At 41.8% G+C, this 25,698-nt stretch overlaps 1 protein-coding gene and 1 pseudogene across 1 annotated transcript; one reads left to right on the top strand and one right to left on the bottom strand.

Moving 5' to 3' along the window:
• Positions 1-10,564: 10,564 nt before the first annotated feature.
• On the bottom strand, positions 10,565-18,180 carry LOC143633279 (uncharacterized; annotated as a pseudogene).
• On the top strand, positions 18,111-25,473 carry LOC143633268 (internal alternative NAD(P)H-ubiquinone oxidoreductase A1, mitochondrial-like). The gene is made up of 8 exons (XM_077101604.1): positions 18,111-18,468; positions 22,887-23,100; positions 23,705-23,865; positions 23,986-24,051; positions 24,129-24,292; positions 24,585-24,699; positions 24,799-24,978; positions 25,306-25,473. Exons 1-8 carry the CDS (start codon positions 18,253-18,255, stop codon positions 25,456-25,458), a joined length of 1,269 nt encoding a protein of 422 aa, XP_076957719.1. The 5' UTR covers positions 18,111-18,252; the 3' UTR covers positions 25,459-25,473.
• Positions 25,474-25,698: the final 225 nt, after the last annotated feature.

Genomic DNA, 25,698 nt, shown 5'->3' with positions numbered 1-25,698 from the left:
TGCGCAGTCACCAAGGATTACATCCTTGCCGCTTATGATGAACATGTGGAGGGCGGCTCCGTCGAACTTGGCATTGGGGAGGTTGGTTTCCCGGATCGCTTCGATGACATGTTCATCCCAGTGGATCTGGATTTTGACTTTGACGGTGACGCGCCTGGTAAGCCTTCGCACTCTTGTTCATTCCTTTAGAAGACCCAAGCTTATTAACAGTTCTGTCGCTTGTTTTTGTAGATGCGCTTGAAAACTACGAGCTAGAGCTCGCGGAAGAGGAGGAGGAGGAGGAAGAGGAGGCACCTCTACTAAAGCGCAAAGCTAAGGGGAAATCTGGCGCAGGGGCCAGTAAGAAACAGAAGAAAGAGGACACCCCTGTCGCTCATCCCCATGCTCAAACGAAGAGACCTAAGGAAACCACAAAGGTTTCTTTAAGTTCTCTGCCTGTGAGAGTGGGCAGACCTCCTGTCCACTTGAGGTATGGTGCCGTCGCCTCCTCCGTTCGCGCTGCTGAAGAGATAAGCCGCGCCGCGCCTGCAACAGGTATACTTTGCCTATCTTCGTCTGATTGAGTAATTGTTAAACCGTTGGTTATTTGAATGTTTGCAGAGCCGGCGACGGTAACAGATCAGCCGCAGGCGCCACAAGGTGCTACGGCTGCGCCGGGGACTCCATCGAAGTCCCCTGTTCTACCCTCTGAAAAGGGTAGAATGAATTTTATGGCGATGTTCGACGCGCGAACAGAGTTGCGCCAAGGTAAGTGTTGCACATTTGTTTTCTGAATTTTTCCTTTTGGACTTAGTCATAAACCATTCCTTGTTTATTTGTTCATAGGAGTTGTAGCTGGTACAACAGTTGCTGATGATACTCCTGGCGCGGCTGCCGGCGCCGCTGGTTCTGGTCCTGCTCCTGCTAGTGCTGAGTCTCCCCTTATTGGGATTACCAAGGAGCAGGAGACGGTGTTGCGCGCCGAACTGGCGGCGTCTAGACCTCCTTCGCCTCCTCCTGCACGTAGCCCTCCCCGCGAGGCTGGTTTGGAGCCTTCCAGGTCGCAGCAGAAGAGGCCTGTTGAAGAAGACGAGGAGGACGAGGGGGTTCAAGGTGAAGACTCCTTAGGAGATCGCGCCAGCCCTGCGATGCCGCAAGTGTTTGCAGCGCAGACCTCTGGTGGGGCTGGCGCAGACATTCCTGCTTCATCCCCGCAGGTATGTATTGATTTGTTGGTCCGCTGCGCGTATCTCCCTATAAGTATGTTTTATGACTTAGGACTTTTCTTACATTTTTGCAGGAAGGTGACCACGTTTACCGCCCGAGATGGAATATTAATGAAGAAAGTTCCTTTCAATCCATGGGCGTATGCGAGGACTTCTGGGCTCATGCCGTGCCTCCTACTGAAAGGAGGTATCAAGAGGAGCGCACTCGCGCGGACTTGCTGAACGAACATGTTTTCGCTGGGTCGGCTTTTTTCGCTGCTTCCCAAGAGCTGCGTCGTGATTATATTAAAGTACGCGACGCTCTTGTGGAAGCCCAGCGAGAGGCTAAGGTGGCCGCCTGGAACCTGTCTGATGCTCGTGCGCGAGCTGAGAAACTCCAGGCGGAGCTCAGTGAAAATCGAGCAAGTGCCAACACCGCATACATCAAGCGCGGGCATGAGCTCCAGGCTGCGCGGGAGAAGCAGCAATTGGCGGAGGCCGAAGTTGCCAAGTACGCGCGCAGAGTGCGTGTCTTGGAACAGCAGGCCGAGGCGCGTGACCAAGCTATCATCAAGAGTATTACTGAGAAATCATCATTGGAGAGCGAGGTTGCGCGCCTGAAAAGGGATTTGGCGGCCGCGCAGGCCGATAGAGATGAGGCCTTGGCCACGGCGGCGTCCAGCCAGGAAGCACTTGGTGCTGCGCAGGCGGAGAAAGAAAAAATTTTGGCGGCAGCAGCGTCTGACAAGGAGGAACTAAAAAAGGCTAAGGAGACTGTTGAGTTATTAAACTCTCAGGTTCCTGCCCTCGAGACGTCTGTTGCTGGCCTCGCGCAGGATCGCCAATGGCTGGTGTCACAGGGCATGGCTCGCTGCGCTTTGGCGATGAAATATTCCGCCGAGTTTCAAGCCCTTGTGATGGACTGTAATGCCGCCGCGCGTTTGGTGGGCCGAGCTGAAGGGTTTACGGATGGGTATGAGTATGGCATGCTGAGGAAGAACCCATCCGAGTACCCTTACAAGTTCGATGCGGCCTGCGCGGACATGGCCGCGGTGGGGGAAAAGTATATGAATACTCCCATCCCCATCCTTATGCAGGTACCTTGATCTTAATGAGTTTTACTTTACTAACCTTTCTAAGTGTTTGTACTCATTACTTTTCTAATGATTTACAGATAACTGCGCTTGCTGACCAGCCCGACCTCGGCGCACTAAAGAAGTTGCTTGATGATTGCGAGAGGGCTGGTGGCGATGATGGTGGCGCGGGGGATGTTGCCCCTGCCAGCGGCTCTGGCGCGGCGAAAGAATCTGCTCGTGACACCGTTGTGATCGAAGACTCCAATGAGGAGGAAGAACTCGACTATGGTCAGTTCGGAGATGAAGAGCAGACCGCGCCAGATGCTGCGCGAGATGATGAGGATGATGAAGCGGCTGACGTCGACGTGGAGACTTGAGAAGCCCTTCATCAAATTTTGTATATTTATCTTTTATACTTGTAGTTTGTAACTCATCATACTTGTAGATTTCGATCCAATGAAATGAAACTTGTTATCTCCTTTTCGTATCTTGCGCATTTCCATTCATCTCTTCATGTTTGGTTGTATAGATATAAGATATGCTTGAACGTTAAAATAAGAACAAGGTTGTAAGGAAATTATTCACTTAACCTCAGTTCTATTTTGTTTGTGGCTCTCGCAGTATCTTGCTCATGCTGACATGCGCGCTAATTTTTCGTTATTTCTTTTTCACGCGCTGGTGTCACGCGGTATGGAAGTATGAGTTTAGCCATTACATGTCAGCTTGTGTTACTCAGATATCCACTATGGTTCCGCGCGCGGCCTCGACCTGAGACCTTAACATGATATGGCATGTACTTTGCCTTAGTTTTGTTTAAGGATTTTTATGATCAGGCTGCGCGGGGTGTAAGATGGATGTATGTGAGTGTTTTGAGCTAAGGCTCTTTGTTTTGGGCTAAGGCCCTGACGATTTTAGAGTTAAGACTCATTAACGTGCTTGAGCTAAGGCTCGTAATTTCGGGCTAAGGCCCTGACGTTTTAGAGTTAAGACTCGTTAACGCGTTTGAGCTAAGGCTCGCGCATGTATGTTTTACTTCGCTTTATTTTGTCTTGAAGTCAATATAATGTTGTCATATTGTTCCAATTTAATAAAGGAAGTGTGAAACATGTATGCAAAGGTAATAGAACCAATATTGAAAGATAGCGCGACAAATATTGAAAGATAGCGCGAATCATCATTAATGATGGCTTAAAAGCCTTGATTACAAATTTGAACTTTTTACATGAAGCATTTTCTAAGCTGTGCCGCGTTCCACGCGCGCGGTATCTTTTTTCCATTCAAATCTTTTAAAGCATACGCGCCTTTCCCCAGGTCTTCTGAAATTTGATAAGGTCCCTCCCAATTGGGGGACATTTTTCCTGGGGGTATTGCGCGACTAGCTTCATTGTTTCGAAGGACAAAATCATTTTTCTTGAAGTGGCACTCTTTAACGTGCTGATTATAATATTTTTCCAGCTTTTTCTTGTATCTGGCTTCATTAATGATAGCCGCTTCTCTGCGCCCTTCAAGCAAGTTAAGATCTAATCTTCTTTCGCGGTCGTTATCAGTTTTGCTCATCATGAGTACCCTATGGGATGGGCATCCAATTTCCGCTGGGATCATAGCCTCTGTCCCATAGGTTAGGCTGAACGGGGATTCGCCATTGCTAGTTTTGCTTAATGTCCTGTGCGCCCACAAGACATTAGGTAACTCTTCGACCCAAGAATGGGATTCTCCCTCCAATCTTTTCTTCAGCCCATTTAGTAAACTTTGATTCGCGCGCTCCACTTGGCCATTCCCTTGAGGATGGTAAACGGACGTGAAGATTTGGTTGATGTGCAATTCTTTGAGCCAGCTTGACATCTTCCTGTCAGTGAATTGTTTGCCATTGTCGCTCACAATTTCCATAGGAAGGCCAAAACGGCAAATGATGTGGCTCCAGATAAATTGCTTCATCGCCTCAGCTGTGATTTTTGCTAGTGGCTTAGCTTCAACCCATTTTGTGAAATAGTCTATCGCCACTACCAAAAATTTCACTCGCCCTTGCGCTTGCGGCAGGGGCCCCACAATATCAATGGCCCATTTGTGAAAAGGCCATGCTGAGGTGACTGGAATCAAGTTGTTTTTTGGACGCATGGTGTTTGGCGCGTAGCTCTGACATGCCTTGCATTTTTGGATTTCTTTTAGCGCATCCAAGTACATGCCTGGCCAATAGTAGCCTGAGCTCATCGCCTTGGCAACCACCATGCGCGGACCAGCGTGAATTCCACAGATTCCCTCATGAATCTCCCTAATCACATAGCTTGCTTCTTCCGCATCCAGGCATTTCATGAGCGGTCCAAGATAAGAGCGCCGGTACACTGTACCATCAAGCAGTTCATAGTTCTGCGCCTTGTGTCTTATCTTTCTCGCCTGTGCGCGATCATCCGGTAACTTCCCCTCTTTCAGGAATTCCATTATTGGAGTTATCCAGGATGAAGGAGTTGTATGAATTACCAGGACCGATTGCGTTTGCACTGACGGGCTGCTCATTATTTCCACCCTGACATCTTTGCCAAAGTGATCAAAATTAGTTGATGCCATTTTACTCAACGCGTCTGCGGACTTGTTTTCGCTTCGCGAGATGTGTATGATTCTGAAGAAGTCAAACTGCTCAACGAGCTTTTTTGCCTGCTCTAGATACAGAGGCATTGTGTTCTCCTTGGCGTCATATAGGCCGTTGACCTGAGCAGCTACCAAGTAAGAATCAACATGCGCCTCTAGTCTTTTAACCCCAAACTTGCGCGCGATGCGCAGACCAGCCAGCAGGGCTTCATACTCAGCCTCATTGTTGGTACTCTTGAAGTCCAACCTGATAGCATAAGTATATTCATGATTATCAGGGTCTACCAGTTTGAGACCTGCGCCAGACCCTTCGCTGTTGGAGGCTCCATCAGTGAATAGCCTCCAAACATCTTCTTCATCATTTGCTCGCGGAGGGTCTACCTCGCGCTGAGCTTCTTCAATCTGTCCCTCTGGGATTTCCGTGATGAAATCCGCCAAAACTTGACCCTTTATTGCTGGACGGGGCTTATAAGTGATCGTGTGTTCACCTAATTCCAGCGCCCACTTTGTCAGCCTTCCGGAGAGCGCGGGACGTCGCAAGACTTGCTGGATGTTGTAACCAGTCAGTACTTCAATAGGATGACCATTGAAGTATCTATGGAGCTTGCGCGACGCGTGTGTTAGCGACAAAACTAACTTTTCCATGATGGAATAGCGCGTCTCAGGGTCTGTGAGCACTCGACTCACATAGTATATTGGCGTTTGGATCCCCTTGCGATCCACCAATAATACTGCGCCAATGGCGCGATCTCCAGCTGACAAGTACAATGTAAGGGTTTCGCCAGGAAGTGGAGCTGTGAGCGCGGGCAGCTTTATGAGACATTCTTTTATCTCATTAAAAGCTTGCTCAGCCTCAGGCGTCCACTTGAATTGGCTCTTCTTCAAACAATTCCTCAAGGTGTTAACGAATGGAGTAGATTTGCTGGCGTGGTTCGCTAGGAACCTGTTGATTGACACCAATCTACCATTCAGCTTCTGAACCTCTTTCATGGTGGCTGGTGAAGGCATGTCAAGGATGGCTTCCACCTTCTCAGGATTCACCTTGAAACCATCCTTAGTGACCATTACACCAAGAAATTTCCCCTCTTCCGCGCCGAAAGTACATTTGCTCGGGTTGAGCTTCATGTTAACTTCCGTTAGGCGCTGAAGAGTTTCCTCGATGTCGTTGAGCATTTGTCTCTCCTCCCTGCTCTTTATCACCAAATCATCAACGTAGACTTCTAGATTCCTTCCGATTTGTTCATTGAAAACAGAATCCATAAGTCTCTGATAGGTGGCGCCCGCATTCTTTAAACCAAAGGGCATTTTTGTGTAACAAAAAACACCCTTGTCGGTTCTGAAGGCCGTCTTGTCTTCATCCTGTGGTGCCATTTGAATCTGGTGATAGCCTTTGTAGGCATCCAGGAAACATTTGAGCTTGAATGGCGCCACGGAGTCCACCTTTGCGTCGATGTTTGGTAGTGGGTAACAGTCTTTCGGACATGCTTTGTTGAGGTCCTTGAAGTCAATACACATCCTCCATGACCCGTTGCTTTTCTTTACCATCACAGGATTGGCTACCCACGTCTGGTATCGGATCGGGCGGATAATGTTTGCGCGCAACAAGTCCTCAACTTGCTCATTCATGGCCTTCGCCTTTTCATCCCCCATGATTCTCTTCTTCTGAGCAATTGGCTCCACCGACTTGAACGTGTTAAGAGAGTGTTGCGCCAAGTCTCGCGGGACCCCAGTCATATCGGAGTGTTGCCACGCGAAGACCGTCATGTATTTTGTGAGCAACCTTTTCACTCTCAATCTGGTGTCGTCTGAAATGGTAGCGCCAATTGTGACCGTTTGGTCGGGGAATTTTGGGTTTAAAATCCACTTCTCTGGCGCATTGTCCGCCGTTGGAAGTTTCATTCTCCCTTCCCGCGGCGTGGTTGTCACTGCGCACAAATGATCGCGGTAAACAAATGCTACGCCTGTTGGTGTAGGGATCCCCAATGCGCCGTGCGCTGGCGATGGTACAGCATTAAATTGGGCAATTGTTCCCCTACCCAGGATCATATTGTGGCATGACGTGGTGGGCAAGACCAAGAAGTTGACCACTTCGGCTCGCTTGTGCTCATCATCCCCCATAGTTAGTTCAAACTGAATCTGGCCTAGGGGATGTATGATTTCATTTGAGACACCACAGATTGGTGCGTTCACAATTTCGAGCCGAGCTTGGTCTGCCGGGTCTAACTTTCTGAAACACTGCTCATACATAATGTCAGATTCGCTTCCAGTGTCCACCAGGACCTTTGACACTTGTAATGAGCAATGTGTGTGGTAATGACGAGAGGACTGCTTATTGAAGGGCCTCCCCTGATTCTTGGGAAGATGACTTGCTGCTCGCGCCAATCTCCGTGAATTTGCGCGCTTCTCTTTCTTGACGTCTGCCCTTGTCGTCCCCCCTCAGCCACACAGATTCTTTTGTACTTCTTGCTGGCAGAGGCTCCCTCCGGTTGCTCATCTTCTATTCTTTGGTTTTTTACCAAGTGAGCCAGCCTGCCAGACTTTACATCCTTCTCGATCGCATCCTTTAAATGATGGCATGCGTCGGTGTTGTGGCCCGGGGACCTGTGAAATTCACAATATTTACCACTGTTTTGCGGCCCCTTGTAGTGTAGTTGCTTGGGAGGCTTGAATTGGACATTCTCAGTACTTAACACCTGTGAAGGTGTTTTAGTGAGGGGAGTCCATATTCTTGGCAGAGGTCTGCTAGGATCTCTGCCGCCCTCCCTCTTGTCACCCTCCCCGTGTTTACGAGCATCCTTTTGGGGCTGGGGTGAGTTTGGTTGCGCTTGTTTTTCCGCGGAAGAAAAACTTGTTGGCTGCAACCTGGACCATACAGAGTTCTGTTTGGCCCTCTTCTCTTTGCTGCGCGGTGATTCAGCCTGATGCGCTCTTTCTCTTGCCCTATCTTGGGCAATCTGTTTCTCATTTCTCGCGAAAACTCGCGATGCCTCCATTAACTTGGCCCACGTGGTGGGCATACCATCTTTGCTTACGAGAGCTCGTCGTAACTGATCACTGCGCGCGCCTTGTATAAAGGCCACGCGCAGTAGCTGCTCAGTTATGCCCCCGATTGCCAGGGACTCCTGATTGAAACGAGTGATGTAATCTTCAATCGTTTCATCATTCCTGCGGATGCAGTGCATGATGTCATCAGGATCGCGCGTGTGCCTGCGCTGCTGTACGAAGTGGGCCTGGAACTTTTCTAATAGTTCCTCGAAGCCATCAATTTGCCCTGTCGGCAAGCTCTCGAACCATACTCGCGCTGCGCCTGTGAGGCAGCGGGCAAACATATGACACCATGTTGGCATCGTCCAGCTCTCTAGGTTTCCCGTGTTATAGAAACCTTGCAAAAAGTCATCTGGATCTGTCGTGCCATCATATTTCCCCAGACCACTTGGCATCTTGGTCTTGTGCTGGATGGGAGCCTGCGCGATGCGCGCAGTAAACTTTGAGTGTTTTACCAGGATGGCTGGTCTGTAGGGTGTGGTTACGTCCACTTGCCCTCTGACCGGTGGGCTGTATGGCATGTGCAGATCCGGATCTGCTCTGGCTCCTGGCGCCATGTTCACAGGCGCGCGGAGCTGCGAGCCTCCTGCATGAGTATCCCTTGTCTTTCTCATGCTATGCACCTCTTCATCACTGAACTCTGTGTGTGCAGTGTGAACAGAATGCCCTTCTTCCGGCGCGCGCGGCCTTTTTGTGGGCTGCTTCTCCATCGCTTGCCTTTGTGTTTGGTCGGCTAGCTTCTTCTGTTTGATCATTTCAGTGTACTTTTCCATCAGACGCCGCTGCTCATTTATGAGCCATTCATTCGGATCGTCTGCTTCATCTTCTGGACCCATTGGTCCCTTCAGCTTCGCGCCGGCCATATTTTGTAACGTGCGATCGTCTGGAGGAGTTTCAGTCTGGCCGTGAGGGGTTGTGACGAAGGGACGGTTGCTGGTGGTACGCGTAGAATCACGCGGAACCCTCAGAACCTGCTGTCCGTCGTTAACACCCTCACGTTCAATATCCTCCAGAGCTTGATCAACGTTACGAACTCCAGAAACCATGGTGATTGAATTTTTTAGATCTGGATGAGATCTGATTGCCGTTTGTAACAGTGGATGGCGCCAATGAAGAAACGTGGATCTACTCACTGGTAGCAGATCTACTTTCCTCGGGTGTGATTAAACTATTTCACCGATGGTTCTTCTGGATCCGAGTTCTTCCACCTACAAAATGAACAGCGCCGTTACTTACCCCTCAGAAAGGGACAGAGGGGTCCTCTTTGGGGTAACCCTCCGGCGTGAGAATCAGTATCTTTTGGAGAAGATAATAATGTTGTATGTAAGTGAATCTCAAGAGTATTGCTGATCGCTGAATACTCTTGATTTGTGTGACTGTGTGTTTTCTCTGTAACTGACTGTGAGTGAATATAATTCAATATGATTGAATGTGATATCACTGCTTGTAACTGTCAATGATTGAGTGTGAATGAATGTCTCATCAAAGTGGAGTTGATGCTGTATTTATAGTGCTAGGGTTTCCACTGGTTGGGCTCAGCCTCGTTGGCCTCCTCCAACCGCACTGCGCCATGTGTCCTCTGGGACACCTGGCGCTTTCTCGTTGGTTGTAATTATGTGGTAGCCCACGTGTCATGCTGAGTTGTCGACCTTTCATTTGGCAGCTGTCAACATCAGCATATTCTTACTCCTTAAAAAGATGCCTTCTAGAAGATTGTCTGACGTGCACAATCAAGGTTGCCCTAACCCTGATTTGGATAAGGACGAGGTTGATTATGTGCACGTGTGATATGCGCCCATCCTGAGGATGCGCGAAGTCTTCTTTTTATTCTCACGCGCAGATATTTCATGCGCAGGTGTGATATGCACGAGCGTGTGATAATGCGCCGCGCGATGGTGCGCCGCGCGCATATGCGACGCGCGAGCATATGTGATGTGCAAGAGCATGTGATATGCGCCGCGTGCATATGTGATGCGCGAGCATATGATGCCTGAGCATGTTTTGTATGCGCCATGCGCCTAGGTTTTGGCTTTGTGCCTTCATAATGTCTTTATCTTGTGGGTTGACCCGCCTTGATTGGTGTTGAGGCGGGTACATACCTCTTCAATATCATAGTTTGATAAAGAAACAATATAATAAGTTTGATGCATACCTCTTCACATCTCAAACTACAAAACCAATTTGCTTCAAGATCCTTCAATTTCTTGAAATCTTTGCTTCTTTTTAAGCACCCAATATGATCTATTACATTAAATTTAATAATTAATTAACATCTACAATAAAAATGCTTATACGCGAAATTAATAAACACAAAAGAGAATTGAACCTGCATACATCGTTTTTCGCACTGTTCACAATTCAGAATGTTAGTTTCCACATTTTTTTGATAATATTCACTAAATGTACTTTGATTACAAATTCCACAACAGCATGATGGACAAAACCATTCGCCATCTGGCACTTCCTAATCAATCAAAACCAAATTTATAGAAAACTAAAGTTAGAGGTGTTAAAACGGGTTGGTTCGGTTACAGGTCAAACCAGGTCCGGGTTGAAACAAGTCCTTTTTTTTCATATGGGCCAAAATGACCAGGACACGTTTGAGCTTTTTATTTGACCAGTTTGACTTTTTTATTTGACCAGTCTGACTTTATTATCAAAATCATCTGACTTTTCTTATTTAGCCAGTTTGACTTGTTTTTGAATCGTTGATTTGACCCGCTTAAGATCAAACACAAATGAGTCAAAAATATATTTTGGGAGACTTGAAGCTTGTTCGACCCGTTTGACTTTGTTTAATTGACCCGCTTGAAATGGGTCAAAGCAACCAAGAAATAAAAAGTAAAATGCCAAGAATCTTACCTTTAATCCTACACAGGACGTATGAAATGAAGACGGGCATTGGTCACACAACACTAACTCCCCACCGTAATTGACAAACCGAACATATATAATCACTATCTTTTCCCATATTATCTCGCATTTTCTTCAATCTTGAACTTTGATCACGCTTAATTTGCAACTGACAATCTAACAATGACCGGCCATCTTCAAGAACTATGTTAGCCGAGGGCAGCCCGTTATTATTTCCACCCGCGTGTTTTTGAAACTTAACGAGACTAAAAACACGGTTACAACAACTACACTTTATCCCATTACGTGTCACTCGACCTACCTTTGTTATGGCCCTATATTCCTTGCAACAATATTGCACTTTTGCTCTTGGTAGAACAATGTTGTTATCTATCAACCAAGATAAAACAGTTCGTGGGGTCCGGAACGTTGGTGAAACTTCTTTTCTAGCCATTTTACTTGTGCTTTTGGCACAATTAGTCCTTAAAGTTTCAACCTTTTTAACCACTTTCTTGTTTTTATGCAAAACATAATCGTTTGTGTTATAATCGGATTTGATAGCCGAAATCTCGTCTGGGATTGAATCAAGATCCTCTCGAAACCAATTTAATAAGCTTTGCACTGTCCGGTACTTCTGTGAGACTTCTTTTCTAGCCCTTTTACTTGACCTTTTGGCGCGATTAGTCCTTAAAGTTTCAACCTTTTTCACAACTTTCTCTTCTCTATGCAAAACACCATCGTTCGTCTCATAATCGGATTTAATCGACAACATCGCGTCTGAAAACGTTAATCCTTGCAACAAATTCATTAGCAAACTAAACTTATTAATTATTACCTCCTTAACGGTTTCTTTCCAACTTTCTTTAACGGGACATGTCCACTCTCTCATTTCATCAAGAAAACACTTCGTCGCCCTCAATTCATACCAAATTTGTTTAACCGAAACAAAAACAGGTAAATTAAATTCAAACTTAAACTCCTCAATAATTTCAAGAAACACCCAATCGCCACGAACCCGCCACGTGTCAGTAGTCACATCCCAATCTTGAGTAACCCTCAAATTCTTCAACAAAACCCTTGATTCATCACCCAAATCAGGAAAGAAAACTAACCGTTCATCCAACTCATCATCAGCATTAACATTAACATTATGATCAAATATAACACCTTCCCACCATGCATCTTCAAGAAACACATCCACACATTGTCCAAAATGATAATATTTTTCATCATGAAATGGTGGGACCGGTCGGATTCTGCCCCGGTAATTAGGGAAATTAGATGGTTGCCAATTGGTCGGAATTATGCCATCAGCTGAAAATAAAACCGGGATGAACTGAACAAGATTCTTTGAGTTATTATCACATAAGAGATGATGATATTTCACTACACGGATTTGAGTTCTGCGTTCGATCACGGTTGTAGAATGCCATGAACCTCGGAACCGTTCTTCCACACTTCGGACCTAACAATTTTAGTTATGAACACAAAAGTTTTAACATTTGAAGCATGAGACAAAATTTTACAATTGGTTCGGTTAATTCAGCTATGGCACATCGGTTATGGCTTAACCGAGCTATTGGTTAACTGTTCGGTGTTGGTTAATTTGGTTTCCGTTCGGTTAATCCGATCATTTTCTCACCCTAATAATATACATTAAATTGAATCATAAAGCTAAAATTGAACAAATCTAGAAGTGTAAGCGAGTCAAGCCAAGTTCGAGCTCATCTGGGCTCGAGCTCAGCTCGTTAGTAGTTTTCAAGCTCAGGCTCAGCTTCTTTCAAGCTTTATTTTTTTTTAAACTATAGCTCAGCTTGTGAGCACTTTTTCACGCTCAAGCTCAGCACATCGAGCTCTATATTTAAAACTCGAGCTTGGCCCACAAGTAGTTTACATTTTTCAAGCTTGAACTAGGCTCGTTTATTATTTATTAGTTATTTTACTAATATCTATACCAATTTTTTGTATATATTACTATAAAAATACAGCTCAAGCTTGACAAGTGAAGCTCGGGTCCATTTATAACAACACGAATCAAGCATGAAAACCCCCAATTTCTCCTCGCATTTTTTAGCTCTATCTTTAAAACTCGAGCCCAGCTCGTGAGTAGTTTTTCAAGCTTGAGCTCGGCTCATTTTGAGCTCTATTTTAAAACTCAAGCTTAGCTAGTGTGTAGTTTCTCAAGCTCGAGCTCAACTCGTTATTATTTATTAATTATTTTACTAGTATCTATAGCTATATTTTTGTATGTATTACAATAAATAATATACATATAAAAATTAAAATTAGATAAATAATAGGTTTGTTCAGGCTTGCGAGCTCGACAATGCTCCTTTATTAAACAAGCTTACTGTTAAGCTGAAGCTCGGGCTCGACCTCGTTTTTAGAACAATTTTGTAAATATAGAATGCACATAAACAAAACTAAAACTGATAAATGAAGCAACTTTAAATTCCAAATTAGCCGTAATAAATACCATGAAAATCTTAAAATTATTACTTAAAGACCCCCAATTTGTCTTGGCATTGAGGGTTAAATGATCAAACATGAAACCCCAAAAAATCTTTTATTTGCAATTAAAATTTTAGGTTAAAATGAGGGAAACATTATTACTTCGACTTGTTGGTTTGGAAGAAGCTTTTGCGCGTAATTGAGTTTTCTTGATTGCTCCAAAATCATCAGCTGGGTTGTCATTGCCATTGATGGATGAAGCTCACTGCATTTGAATTTGAGGGTTTAAAGTTTGATGAACTAGAAATGCATTTTAAATTCAAGATTATTATTGTCTTTGATGGTTTACACCATTCTCGTGTTTGGCTCGTTTACAAACTGAACCGAGCTAATCGGCTCGTTTACAAACCAAACTGAAATCGAACTGTACTAGATATGTGTGTAGTGTATTTATGTAGCAGCCCAGTTACTGCCGCACCATAATATTGTCCGCTTTGGCCGGGACGTACCACCATCACCTCACGGATTTGCTTTTGGTTGTCCAGGTGGAGACTTTCCAGGAGGTCATTCATCCTGATACTACTCCCATCTGAGCACGCTTAACTGTGGAGTTCTCCTCTCATACTAAGCCTTCTTTATAAGGAGGTGGATACCTTCCCCATCATAACGCGTTTTAGGCGCTTAATGGTAGTGGATGAGAGGAGAACTCCACAGTTAAGCATGCTTAGGTGGGAGTAGTAGCAGGATGGGTGACCTCCTGAGAAGTCTCCACTTGGGCAACCAAAAGCAAATCCGTGAGGCAATGGTGGTACGTCCCGGCCAAAGCGGACAATATTATGGTGCCGCGGTAGCTGGCCTGTTACAATTTAGAAGAATGAAATAATGTGAAGGAGTTTTTAAAGACCAAACCCAATTTTATGCATCGTAATACTTTGAATTTTGAAAGCCTGTGTTGATTAACTACTAAATTTGTGTGTTTAACTTTTGGATTGTGTTTAGTGGAGATGTCAAGCCTTTAAATAGTATAGGGCCGACATCGAAATGAAGATATGGCTTAAGGGCCTCATTTTTTAAGGCCTCTAATTATCAAAACAAGATATTATACATTTGTAATTTGGGTTTTAGATTACTGTATGTTATTTGAACGGTGTTTAAATTGAATTAGGTTTGTGAACGTGTGAGGAATTATATTACTTATGTATTTGCAAAACATAATGACAAAATCTTGATTTATTTGGAGTGAAAAGAATATAGTTTTTCACAACAAGACCTTGTTTTAAAAAAATTAATAATTATACATTTGTTATAAATATTTGAATCTGTTAGAAATTCGTTAGCCATGTTAGAACATACATAGGTAATTATAACCCGGCCAAGCTATCTGTGACATTTGAGCCAAAACAAGGTACACCTCAGTATGTATTTACCGATTAAGCAAATAAACGCCTTTTGCGCAACAAACGAACGATTAACCGAACGGGTCGGGTTATGACCCAGAAATCCCGGGGGGCCATCTATAAGTGATATATGTTTAATACAAGCTAAGATATTAGTAATATGGCCTTAGTTTGATAGCAAACAAGTTAAACAAAAACATGCTCGTTTAACTACCCGCTATAGATTTAAACGCGAAAGATAGTTACAAACCAAGCATTGTATCATCCGTTAAGCCGAAAAAGACTTACCAAACACTTCTTTGAAATGTTTCAAGCGATCCGTGAAAATATTTTCGATTTTTACAAACGTATAGTATGTTTTTATAATTTTACACAAAACTAGCCGAAAAACACTCGTTTTCGCATTGTTTAACGCACCCGATAAGTTTTTAGCGCCAAAAACCGAACCCGAAATAAATTTGGGGTCGGGATTTAACGCAAGGGTACGAAAAACAAGACAAATGATCAAGAGGGGGGGCCATGGACCCCACATTTGGGGCGGCCGCAATAGGGGAAACCCCCCCCCCCCCCCTAAGTTTCCTTAAATTATAAATTAAGTTCTAGATATTTTTGAAGTCATTTTCTTGTGGAAAACTCTGGATATCAACCTGGTCCTCTCAAAACCCAACAAGAACTAGGTAAAAATGTCATAAATAATCGATTTTCGGCTCGATTAATACCATATAAACATAGCTTGATTGCCAAAAATCATTCCTAACCATGTAAAAACCCTAAAAATGGTCCATAAACATGTTTTGATCATAAACATGGTGAGGAACCTGGTTTGATAGTTTTTTTGGCCATAAACACGGATTAAAGGGTTGAAACGGCATTTTTACGGTTCAAAAGTTCGTTTTTGTGCACTAGCCGAAACCCTAAGTTAAAGGGCTGTTCTATTGATGAAACTTGCTTGGTTTGTGATATAGGACTTGTAACTAGCCTACATAGGAGCACAAGAGCTTGAAAAGTTGATTAGAAAGGCGGAAACGAACCAAAACCGCTAAGGTAATGTCAAAACACTCGCTTACGGGCTGTTTAGGTTAAGGTTATGACTTGCATATTATTAAGCCTTGAAATTTTTCAGGGACATCAGGGACCATGTCATTGAGTCCCTGTTCAAATTTGGTAATTTTTCGACCATCCGAGAATATTTGGCGAGTTTATTACCGAATTGGGACGTTTAATGGGGAATATTTGGCGAGTTTATTACCGATTAGTTATACAGCCCAGTTTAGTATTGAGATTATAATAATATTAAAATATTAATATTATTATAATATTGATTATAGGAAACCGTGATTGCAAGTTATACAAACCTCGAACCGATGTGCTACTGATTATCTACTAAACAGTGAGTTTCATGACCCCACTTTCTGAACTGTTTTACGAACTTTTGGGGTGAAAAACATGTTTGCTTATAACTATATACTTATCTGAAACATGTGATGGTGTGAATTATCTAAGTGCTAACACATGAAAGTCACCACTAACACAGTGATTAACTTAGAGCCGGTGGCTTGTGAATAGTACTATTGGTTTGACAAACTCAGGCGGGGCCAGCACGGTTTGCTGAGACATTATCCTGTTTGCACGTGTCCATATTTTTACGAACCAGCTATGTAGTGTTAGACATAGCTACTTGTGGCATAATGTGGGCGGAAGGGGAGCCACAGTGGTTGATTGAGTGTGGGAAATGGAGGCACACAGCACGAACAGTCCAGACTTCACTGTAGCTTAGCATAATTACATCGTTTACATACATACATACTTATTTCATGATTACAAGTGTTAACTTGTGAATACTCATAACTGTTTTATTGAAACTCATGAAACTCACCAACTCTAGTAGTTGACCCATTTTTAAACGTGCTTTTCAGGTGTGATACCGAAGTTGGAAAATCCGTGAATTTTTGCTATCTGTTACCAAACATGATCGATGCGGTGTGAATAGACGCAGACTTACTAGTACGAATAGAATAACTTACAAGTATATTTTGTTGTAACACCTAGTTTGTAATCAAAGATAGATCACTATAATATAATGTAAATTAGTTGTAATGTTTCTTTATAAACAATGATGTTGATACCAGAGGTGTCTGTTACATTCCCGTTTTATGCTTCCACATTGTGTTAGTCGGGGTGTGACACTATCGTCTATCCGTTGTGCCTGCCTGCATGGGAGGCGGCATTGTAGTAGCTTAGGTAGCTGAACCCGGAAATGGGTACCCGAGCCCATGGTTGTAAAAATTCCGAATAGGTGTTGATTAATCCCCAATAAATTGATAGTCGTACCACACATACTAGTCGCCGATTAAGTTTGGTGTGTGTGTTTGTATTTGAAAAATTATATATGAATTCGAATGCGATTAATCGCTAGTCCATACCTCACAGATCAACTAGCGTCTAGCGATTTCTACAACACCGCCCGGGCCAGTCCTGATTGCCCTTAAATTGTTCACTATGGAGGGGGCTTTAAAGCCCATTCACGTCATGCCACATTAGAAATCGGCATTGTAGCTCCTTTCCATAACGCCCCCCTGTGGTTTAAAACTCCTTTACCACCTTATTATATATCTTATCATAAATATATATAACGAATCTATTAAAAGTTCTTTGGTTGTTTTTCATCTCTTCTCAAGCCACCAGATTGCTTTATTTGTAAATGAAGATTTCTCATACATTTGACCCGAATTTACGGGTATTGGTCTCATCAAACACATATAGCCATTAAATGAGTTATAACATCTCATTAGATTAAAAATCAGTCTTACTAAATATTTGATATGAAAAGTATATAATATAAGAATATACTAAAAATTAATATTGGTTTTTTTAAATATATTATTTATAATATAATTAAGAAACAATTTTGTAGTATACAAATTAAGCGGGTCATGGGTCTCACCAAACCCACATAGCTTTTAAATGAGCTATAACATCTTCTTTATTTGTAAAACTCTTTAATCGTTAGACCTTAAACATATTATTAACCTATTTCCAATAAACAAAATTAAAATCCAAAAAATATACAAATATCATAAACGAAAATAAAAAACAACCCCGGTAATACGAGATGACAAAACCCAGCATATGTATGTATGTATATGTGTCATGTGTGTATGAGAGAGGAAAAAAAAAGTAAGTTAACCGGTGATCCCATCAAAACACCCAAGTAGCCCACATCACCCTTTTGTTGCCCACTCGACGGTCCTTTACCGCCCCTAGACGGTGTTCCCTCAATGCCGCCCCTACTCGCTCGGACCGCCCGCGTGCTTATGAGTCAAATCCGTACACCGACAGATCCCTCTCAGCCGCGGCCACACCCTCCAATCCTCCATCAATCCTTAAATCACGCCACGTGTCACTTAGTCAACAACTAACACCTTCTTTAGTCTTGACTTCACCTCTGTCTTCCAAACTTTTCGCTCAAAATACTCATTCCACTTCACAGATCACAATCACAATCACCAAATGTACCGGTTCAAGAACCTGACCCGATTCACCACCCGGGTCACCCGCCACTTCACCACCGTTGCTCCGCCAATATCCCATCTGAGTCCCACCAAGAAACCCGACAAGCCACGAATCGTGGTTCTGGGTTCCGGGTGGGCGGGTTGCAGGCTAATGAAAGGAATCGATACGAGCGTATACGACGTCGTTTGTGTGTCACCCAGGAATCATATGGTGTTTACTCCTTTGTTGGCTTCTACTTGTGTGGGCACTCTTGAGTTCCGGTCTGTTGCTGAGCCGATTGGACGGATCCAACCGGCGATTTCGCATGAACCCGGTTCGTTTTTCTTCTTGGCAAATTGTAAAAGAGTCGATGCCAATAATCATGAGGTATGTAATATGTCCAAGTTTTGAGTTTAGATTCTTGATTTGGTAAAAAGATTGAATCTTTGGGCATTTGGGTATGTAAAGAACAGATTTTTAATAGCTTCAAGAATCATGGGTATCTTTGTAAACAACTTTTTGAATTTAGATTCTTGATTTGGTGAAAAGATTGAATTTTTGGTCATTTGGGTTTGCAAAGAACAGATTTTTAGTCGATTTTTAATAATTTCAAGAATCATGGGTAACTTTGTAAACAAGGTTTTGAATTTAAGTTCTTGATTTGTTGAAAAGATTCTTGATTTGGTGAAAAAGATTGGATCTTTGGTTGTTTGAGTGTGTAGAGAAAAGATTTTTAGTTGAATTGTTTGGTTGATCTTTAATAATTTCATGGATCATGGGTAAATTTGTAAACAATAAACAAGGTTTTGAATTTAAATGCTTGATTTGTTGAAAAGAATTACATGTTTGGTCATTTGGTTATGTAAAGAACAGGGTTTTTTTAGTTGAATTGCTTGGTGAATCTTTAATTCTTTAATCATTTTAAGAAAAGAATTGTGGATAACTTTTAAAACGAGTTTTTGAATTTAAATACTTGATTTGTCGAAAAGATTGAATTTTTGGTCATTTGGGTATGCAAAGAATCGATTTTTAGTTGAATTGCTTCATGTTTGGTTGATCTTTAATAATTTCAAGGATCATGGGTAAATTTGTAAACAAGGTTTTGAATTTAGATTCTTGATTTGTTGAAAAGATTGAATTTTTGGTCATTTGGGTATGTAAAGAATAGATTTTTAGTTGAATTGTTTCATGTTTGCTTGATCTTTAATGGTTTCGAGAATCATGGGTAAATTTGTAAACAACTTTTTGAAGTTAGATTCTTGATTTGGTGAAAAGATTGAATTTTTGGTCATTTGGGTTTGTAAAGAACAGATTTTTAGTTGATTTTTAATAACTTCAAGAATCATGGGTAACTTTGTAAACAACTTTTGTTGGGTTATGAAGGCCTTTGGGCCGGTTTTATTAGAAGGCCCGGTTTTGGCTCCTAATTATGTTTAACCCTAATTTTGTTTATTATATATATCCCATCATGTAATTGTAATCTTGGTTCTGAGCTAATAAGAAAACCTATTTGCAGCCCGTGGACGTAGGTCCCCTCGCGGGGACCGAACCACGTTAAATTCTTGTGTCGTTTATATTTTCGTTTATGTGTGTTTATCGTTGTGCATGTGTGTGCTGTTTCGCTTCCGCGCGCCGCTTTGTTCCTAACAAGTGGTATCAGAGCTTTGGCTCGTTGTTTACACACGGTTTTGCACGGGTATCGATCGAAAAAAAAAAAAAAAGGTAGAAGAGGCTGGTTTGAGAAGGGCTGCTACAGTGCCGCCGCTACAGTGCCGCGGTGAACAGTATCCGGCATGAACAGTGTTTCCGGCCGTGAACAGTGATTCCGGCGGTGAACAGTATTGTCAGAGATCTTCGTTTTTCTGGTTAACAGGGCTGTTCGGGGCTGTTTTTCAGGGCTGTTTGGGACGGTTTTCCGGGTGATTTTGCAATTAGAATTCCTGTTTTGGACTTCTTGGAGTTGCAGGTTTCACTCGGGCGTTGCAGGTGAAGCACCGGGTCGGGTGTTTCGGGTTTTAGGGTTTTTCTTTGGAGGTTGCTCGGCTTCAGGGAACCGGGTTTTGTGAAGACCATTTAGGTTCGGGTTCAGATTTGTTTGCAAGAGATTAGTCTGAGTACTGGTGATGGATAAACTTGGAGAAAATGGAACCAGCGGGTGTGCTGGTGACGGCATAAGTGAAAAAAAAAAAATGAGGTTAGTGGCAAGTCATGTTAACTATTGCTCGTTTGGATGATCTTTCGGTTAGGGTTTGAGTTAACTGATCGTGTGTACGGTCATAGAACCCTTGGTACCGCTTGATTTCATGAAAGTTCTACTGTTGTTATAACTGTTTGCCTGTTAGCTGGTTCGAAACTGTGATTATTACTTCTTGTTCGTTTGGAATTGTGAAGTTATATCTTGTTTGGTGGTGATCAGTGGTACACCATTTGAGAGGTTCATAATCTCGTGTTGGGTAAAGTTATTTGCCGGGATAGTACGAGTGGGGTTCATCTCATGGAGTGTTGGTGTGGCATGGGTTGGGATAACAGGAACAGTGGGAGCTGGGCATAGTCGACTTGGTAGGTTGCGTAGAGGTGAGACATTTTAAGAGTCGATGTCGAAAGGTTTGGAATTCTGCTTTTGAGAATGTATCTGGGGTTGATGCATTGAGACTCAGTGAAGGCGGTGAAGACTCTTGGGTTCAAGATTCTAGTTTGCTTTATTTCTTGTTACTCACTTCAATGAAGCATTTGTTGAATCTTTTAGTTAAAGACTTTTGGAAGATACGGTCTCTGTATCGTCGGAAGAAGTGAACCAACTTCCGAGTTATAAGGTCTTGGCTCGCTGAATCGGGTAGAGCTAAGGGGTTTCAGTTTGCAGACATGAAGCCTGGAGCCACAGTGATGTTAGCTTGAGCGTATTCGGAGGTCTGAACATGTTCGGGGTTTTGGTAACAGTGGGAGCACGCGGTGTGTTCTAGGTTTGTTTCCAAAGGGACGTTGAGTTCGGAAGACTGGGAAATCCGAATGTGAAAATCTCTCCTGGTATAGTCTGCTGATTTTTGGAGAGTGATTATCCTCTGGAAGTCTTTGGAGCCGGTAGTGTGAGTAAGTGAGGGCCGGTTAAGATTGAGGATGAGCCATTGGCGGGTTTTGTCATGGCTGGGTCTGTGATGACCGGATTGGAGCTCTCGGGAGCTTCAATGGGCCTTTCAGGTAACTGATGGGAAGGGGCGCTGCAACTGGTGTGGATTGGTAGAAATCTTAGTTTGTTCCTAGAGAACTGGAGGCTTGGAGAACTTCTTTTGTTGAAGTTTTAGCTTGTTCTTGGAACTGGAGGCTTGGTTGATTTCTATTACTGAAGATTACTAGAGTTACTGGATGAATGAGATTGTTATATTTACTTGGATGGCAGGCTGGAATTTATCGCAAGGCCTTCAAGTGGGAGATTGTTGGGTTATGAAGGCCTTTGGGCCGGTTTTATTAGAAGGCCCGGTTTTGGCTCCTAATTATGTTTAACCCTAATTTTGTTTATTATATATATCCCATCATGTAATTGTAATCTTGGTTCTGAGCTAATAAGAAAACCTAGTTGCAGCCCGTGGACGTAGGTCCCCTCGCGGGGACCGAACCACGTTAAATTCTTGTGTCGTTTATATTTTCGTTTATGTGTGTTTATCGTTGTGCATGTGTGTGCTGTTTCGCTTCCGCGCGCCGCTTTGTTCCTAACAACTTTTTGAAGTTAGTTTCTTGATTTGGTGAAAAGATTGAATCTTTGGTCATTTGGGTTTGTAAAGTAAAGATTTATAGTTGAATTGTTTTCATGGTTAGTTGATCTTTAATAATTTCAAGAATCAAGGGTAAATTTGTGAACAAGGTTTTGAATTTAAAACTTGATTTGTTGAAAAGATCAAATCTTTGATAATTTGAATTGTTTGGTTCATCTATAATAGTTTCATTTGAGATTGTTTAGTTAAACCAAGAATCATAGATTCATGGGCAACTTTGTAAACAAGTTTCCCAAATATTTTTAGGTATTTAATGTTCTTGTAAATTTTTTATAATGTTAATGTTTATCAAAATTAAGTGAAGTAAATGAAAAATATATGGATCTTGATTACTATTTATTGATTATTTTTTTTTTTTCTAATTTTCTTTTTAAAGTTTGAAAAATGCTTATTGGCTTTTTGGTTCAAAAAGCCAATAAGTTAAAATGTGTTTGGCAATCACAAAAATCTTTCTTATTTTAGCTTTTTGAAATGGTTAAAAAGCAGTTTTCCAAAAGCACCAAATCCTGGCTTTTCAAAATGGCCTTTTGAAAAAGCCAATAAGCATTTTTCAAACTCAATCCCAAACATGCTCGAAATTTAGTTATGATTGTTTTTTATATGTTAAATTTTGTTTTTTATTTTTTTATTTCTTATAAATTAGGGGAAGTAAATGAAAAATGTATGAATCTTAATCAGTATTTAGTAATGATTATTTTCAATTTGACATAATTTTAACGATTTCGAAACTTAGTTCTTATTACGGAATTATTTTTATTACACAAGATTGGAATACCTAATGAAGTTGAGTGACTTGAAACTTTGTAAGGAAGATGAATCCTGAGCAACTTTCGTAAAACGTATGGAAAACTCGGTTACTATTGTGTGAGGTTTTTCTGATATTGAATTATCATCATATACGCCTTCATATTTGCTTCCACTTTTATAGAATGTGGAAACAAATTGTTAAAAGTGATTATTGAAATAACTGTTTTAACTTATTTTTGTACCCTTGATCTGCTTGATGCCAATAAACCCTAAAAATTTATGAACCTTTAGGTGCATTGCCAAACAATAACAGAGGGAGTACAATCACTAGAGCCATGGGATTTCAAAATTTCATATGACAAATTAGTAATTGCTTCGGGAGCCGAAGCTTCAACGTTTGGAATCAAGGGTGTAAAAGAACATGCCATTTTCCTTCGTGAGGTGTACCACGCTCAAGAAATTAGAAGGAAACTGCTTCTCAACTTGATGCTCTCCGATGTACCTGGTATCTAATGTTTAGAGATATTCAAAAGCTCGTAGCTCGCTTGAAGAAAGCTCGTTTGTAAACGAGCTGAGCCAAACAGGCTCGGTTTGTAAAAGAGCTGCGCCCGAGCTTGGGTTGGCTCGACTTGTGGCTCGCTCGATAACTGGCTCGTTGCCTCATTTAATTTAAACCGCAAAAGGCAAATATATGGTATATTTAATAATAACACATAAAAATACTAAAATAAAACTTACACATTTAATATTTAGAATCTGTCTCTCGATCTATAAATAAATAAAACATATTATGCTATATATTTGCTAGTTTATATATATTGTATTATGTGTATAAAGTACCTTTTGTATTTATATATCAATATGTGTAAAGAAAATAGAACAGTTCAACGAGCTGGCTCGAGCTTTGTTACGAGCCGAGCTCAAGCTTGAGTTTTCAGCTCGATAAATAACAAGCCGAGCCAAGCCAGCTTATTTAAGTTGGGTCTCGAGCCCGAGCCCGAGCCCGATCCCAACTTGGCTCAGGTGAATCTACAGCCCTACTAATGGGATCCCAACTTGGCTCAGGTGAATCTACAGCCCTACTAATGGTTGTTAAATATTTGTCGCAGGCGTTTCTGAAGAAGAAAAGCGTAGGCTTTTGCATTGTGTTGTTGTTGGTGGAGGGCCCACTGGAGTCGAGTTTAGTGGCGAGCTTAGTGATTTCATCATGAGAGATGTACATCAACAATACACTCATGTACAAGATTACATTCATGTTACCTTAATCGAGGTAAGGTTTATGTGCTTAGAATTCTTTCTTTAACGGGCTAGCGGCTGGTCGGATAGAGTAGTAAATGGGTTCAAATTGTCACCTTTTTTTGTTTTGTATATTTTTGTGATCTTTTTGCAGGCTAATGATATCTTATCTTCATTTGATGACCGCCTTCGGGTGTATGCTACTACTCAATTGACCAAGGTACGATACGATTACCAGTCAAAATATTAATCTCCAAATTTTAAATTTTATATTTACAACAAATTGAACTTTTGCAGTCGGGAGTTCGATTAGTTCGTGGAACCGTAAAGGATGTACAACCTCAAAAGATAGTTCTAAGTGACGGGACCGATGTTCCATACGGTTTATTGGTCTGGTCTACCGGTGTGGGCCCCTCGTCTTTCATTCGTGATTTGGATCTCCCGAAGGCTCCAGGTGGAAGGTAATATATATTCAGGGTTATTTTTATTCTCAAGCGGGCCAAATAAATACTTTTAGTCAAAACATGTCGAATGTTGCTCGGAGTGTATTTTTATTTTTTAATGCATAGGAGCTCTTAAATTGTTTTAGTCAAAGATTTAGATTATTGTTCTAATAATATTGTTTTTATAATATTATTTTATACATTAGTTAATTGTGTATAAATTTTTAGAAATGAACTAAATGTGCTATTGGTCAATCCAACCTGTTTTGGCGTGTTACCTAACACGTGAACGATTTATAATATTTTGTAGGATAGGAGTTGATGAATGGTTAAGGGTACCATCCGCACCGGACATTTTTGCAATTGGGGATTGTAGTGGGTACCTCGAGAGTACCGGGAAACAAACACTTCCCGCATTGGCCCAAGTAAGTGCTCCCGACCGATACATGTGGGCCCCACGGGGGGTGGGAATAATTTACTTTTTCATCTTTTTTTTATGTGACGTACGTGTTTGCATGTGTCAGGTGGCGGAGAGAGAGGGGAAGTACCTAGCGGCTCTTCTAAACAAGATTGGTAAAGAGGGCGGTGGATATGCTAACGGTGGCAACGATATGGTACTCGGGGCGCCCTTTGTTTATAAGCATCTAGGAAGTATGGCGACCGTTGGTAGTTATAAGGCTCTTGTGGATCTTAGGCAAAGCAAGGTAAAAATAATAATAATAATAATAATAATAATAATAATAATAATAATATTTATAGCAAATTTTAACTCATTTATTGATTTACTTATATTTTAGTTGATTCATATTGTGTTTTATATGTAACACATTAAAGAGGTTAACAAATCAGAAGTTTGTTATAACATACTTTATAAAAATACTTTAAATATACATTAATAATGTGTAAGAGAAACATAGTTGTAAATAGATGGTTTTGAATGACATCTTATCGAAGCAGTTGGACCATCTGTGCTGCCGCCTTTAGTTGTGTAACGTGGCGATTTTACTTATGTGGAACCTTTTTATTTGCAGGAAGCGAAAGGCTTGTCGATTGCAGGATTCACTAGTTGGTTCATTTGGCGTTCTGCTTATCTTACACGTGTTGTGACCTGGAGGAATAGATTTTATGTGGCAATAAATTGGCTAACTACATTCGTGTTTGGTCGTGATATAAGCCGGATATAAGCATTGGCACGAATTGTATGTTTGCCGTTTGCATCTTCTGGGTTTTGTTATGTAACATTAAAACAGTTTTTGTAATCGTCAAATACGGAATCCTTGGGAGTGTGTATACTAATAATGTTAGAATATACGATTGTATACATTATATTATAGTATTTCATATATGGTATTGGTGATTACATATCAACATGATTTCACTTCCAAATTCTGTTACTAAAAATTTAAATTTTTAAAATTTTTCCC

Source organism: Bidens hawaiensis, unplaced genomic scaffold, assembly GCF_021521415.1.
Source record: "Bidens hawaiensis isolate Kalapana, Puna unplaced genomic scaffold, B.hawaiensis_p1.1 tig00006636_1, whole genome shotgun sequence".
NCBI lineage: Eukaryota > Viridiplantae > Streptophyta > Magnoliopsida > Asterales > Asteraceae > Bidens > Bidens hawaiensis.
Note: the sequence above shows the minus strand (reverse complement) of the source record. Positions and strands in the feature narration are given on the sequence as shown.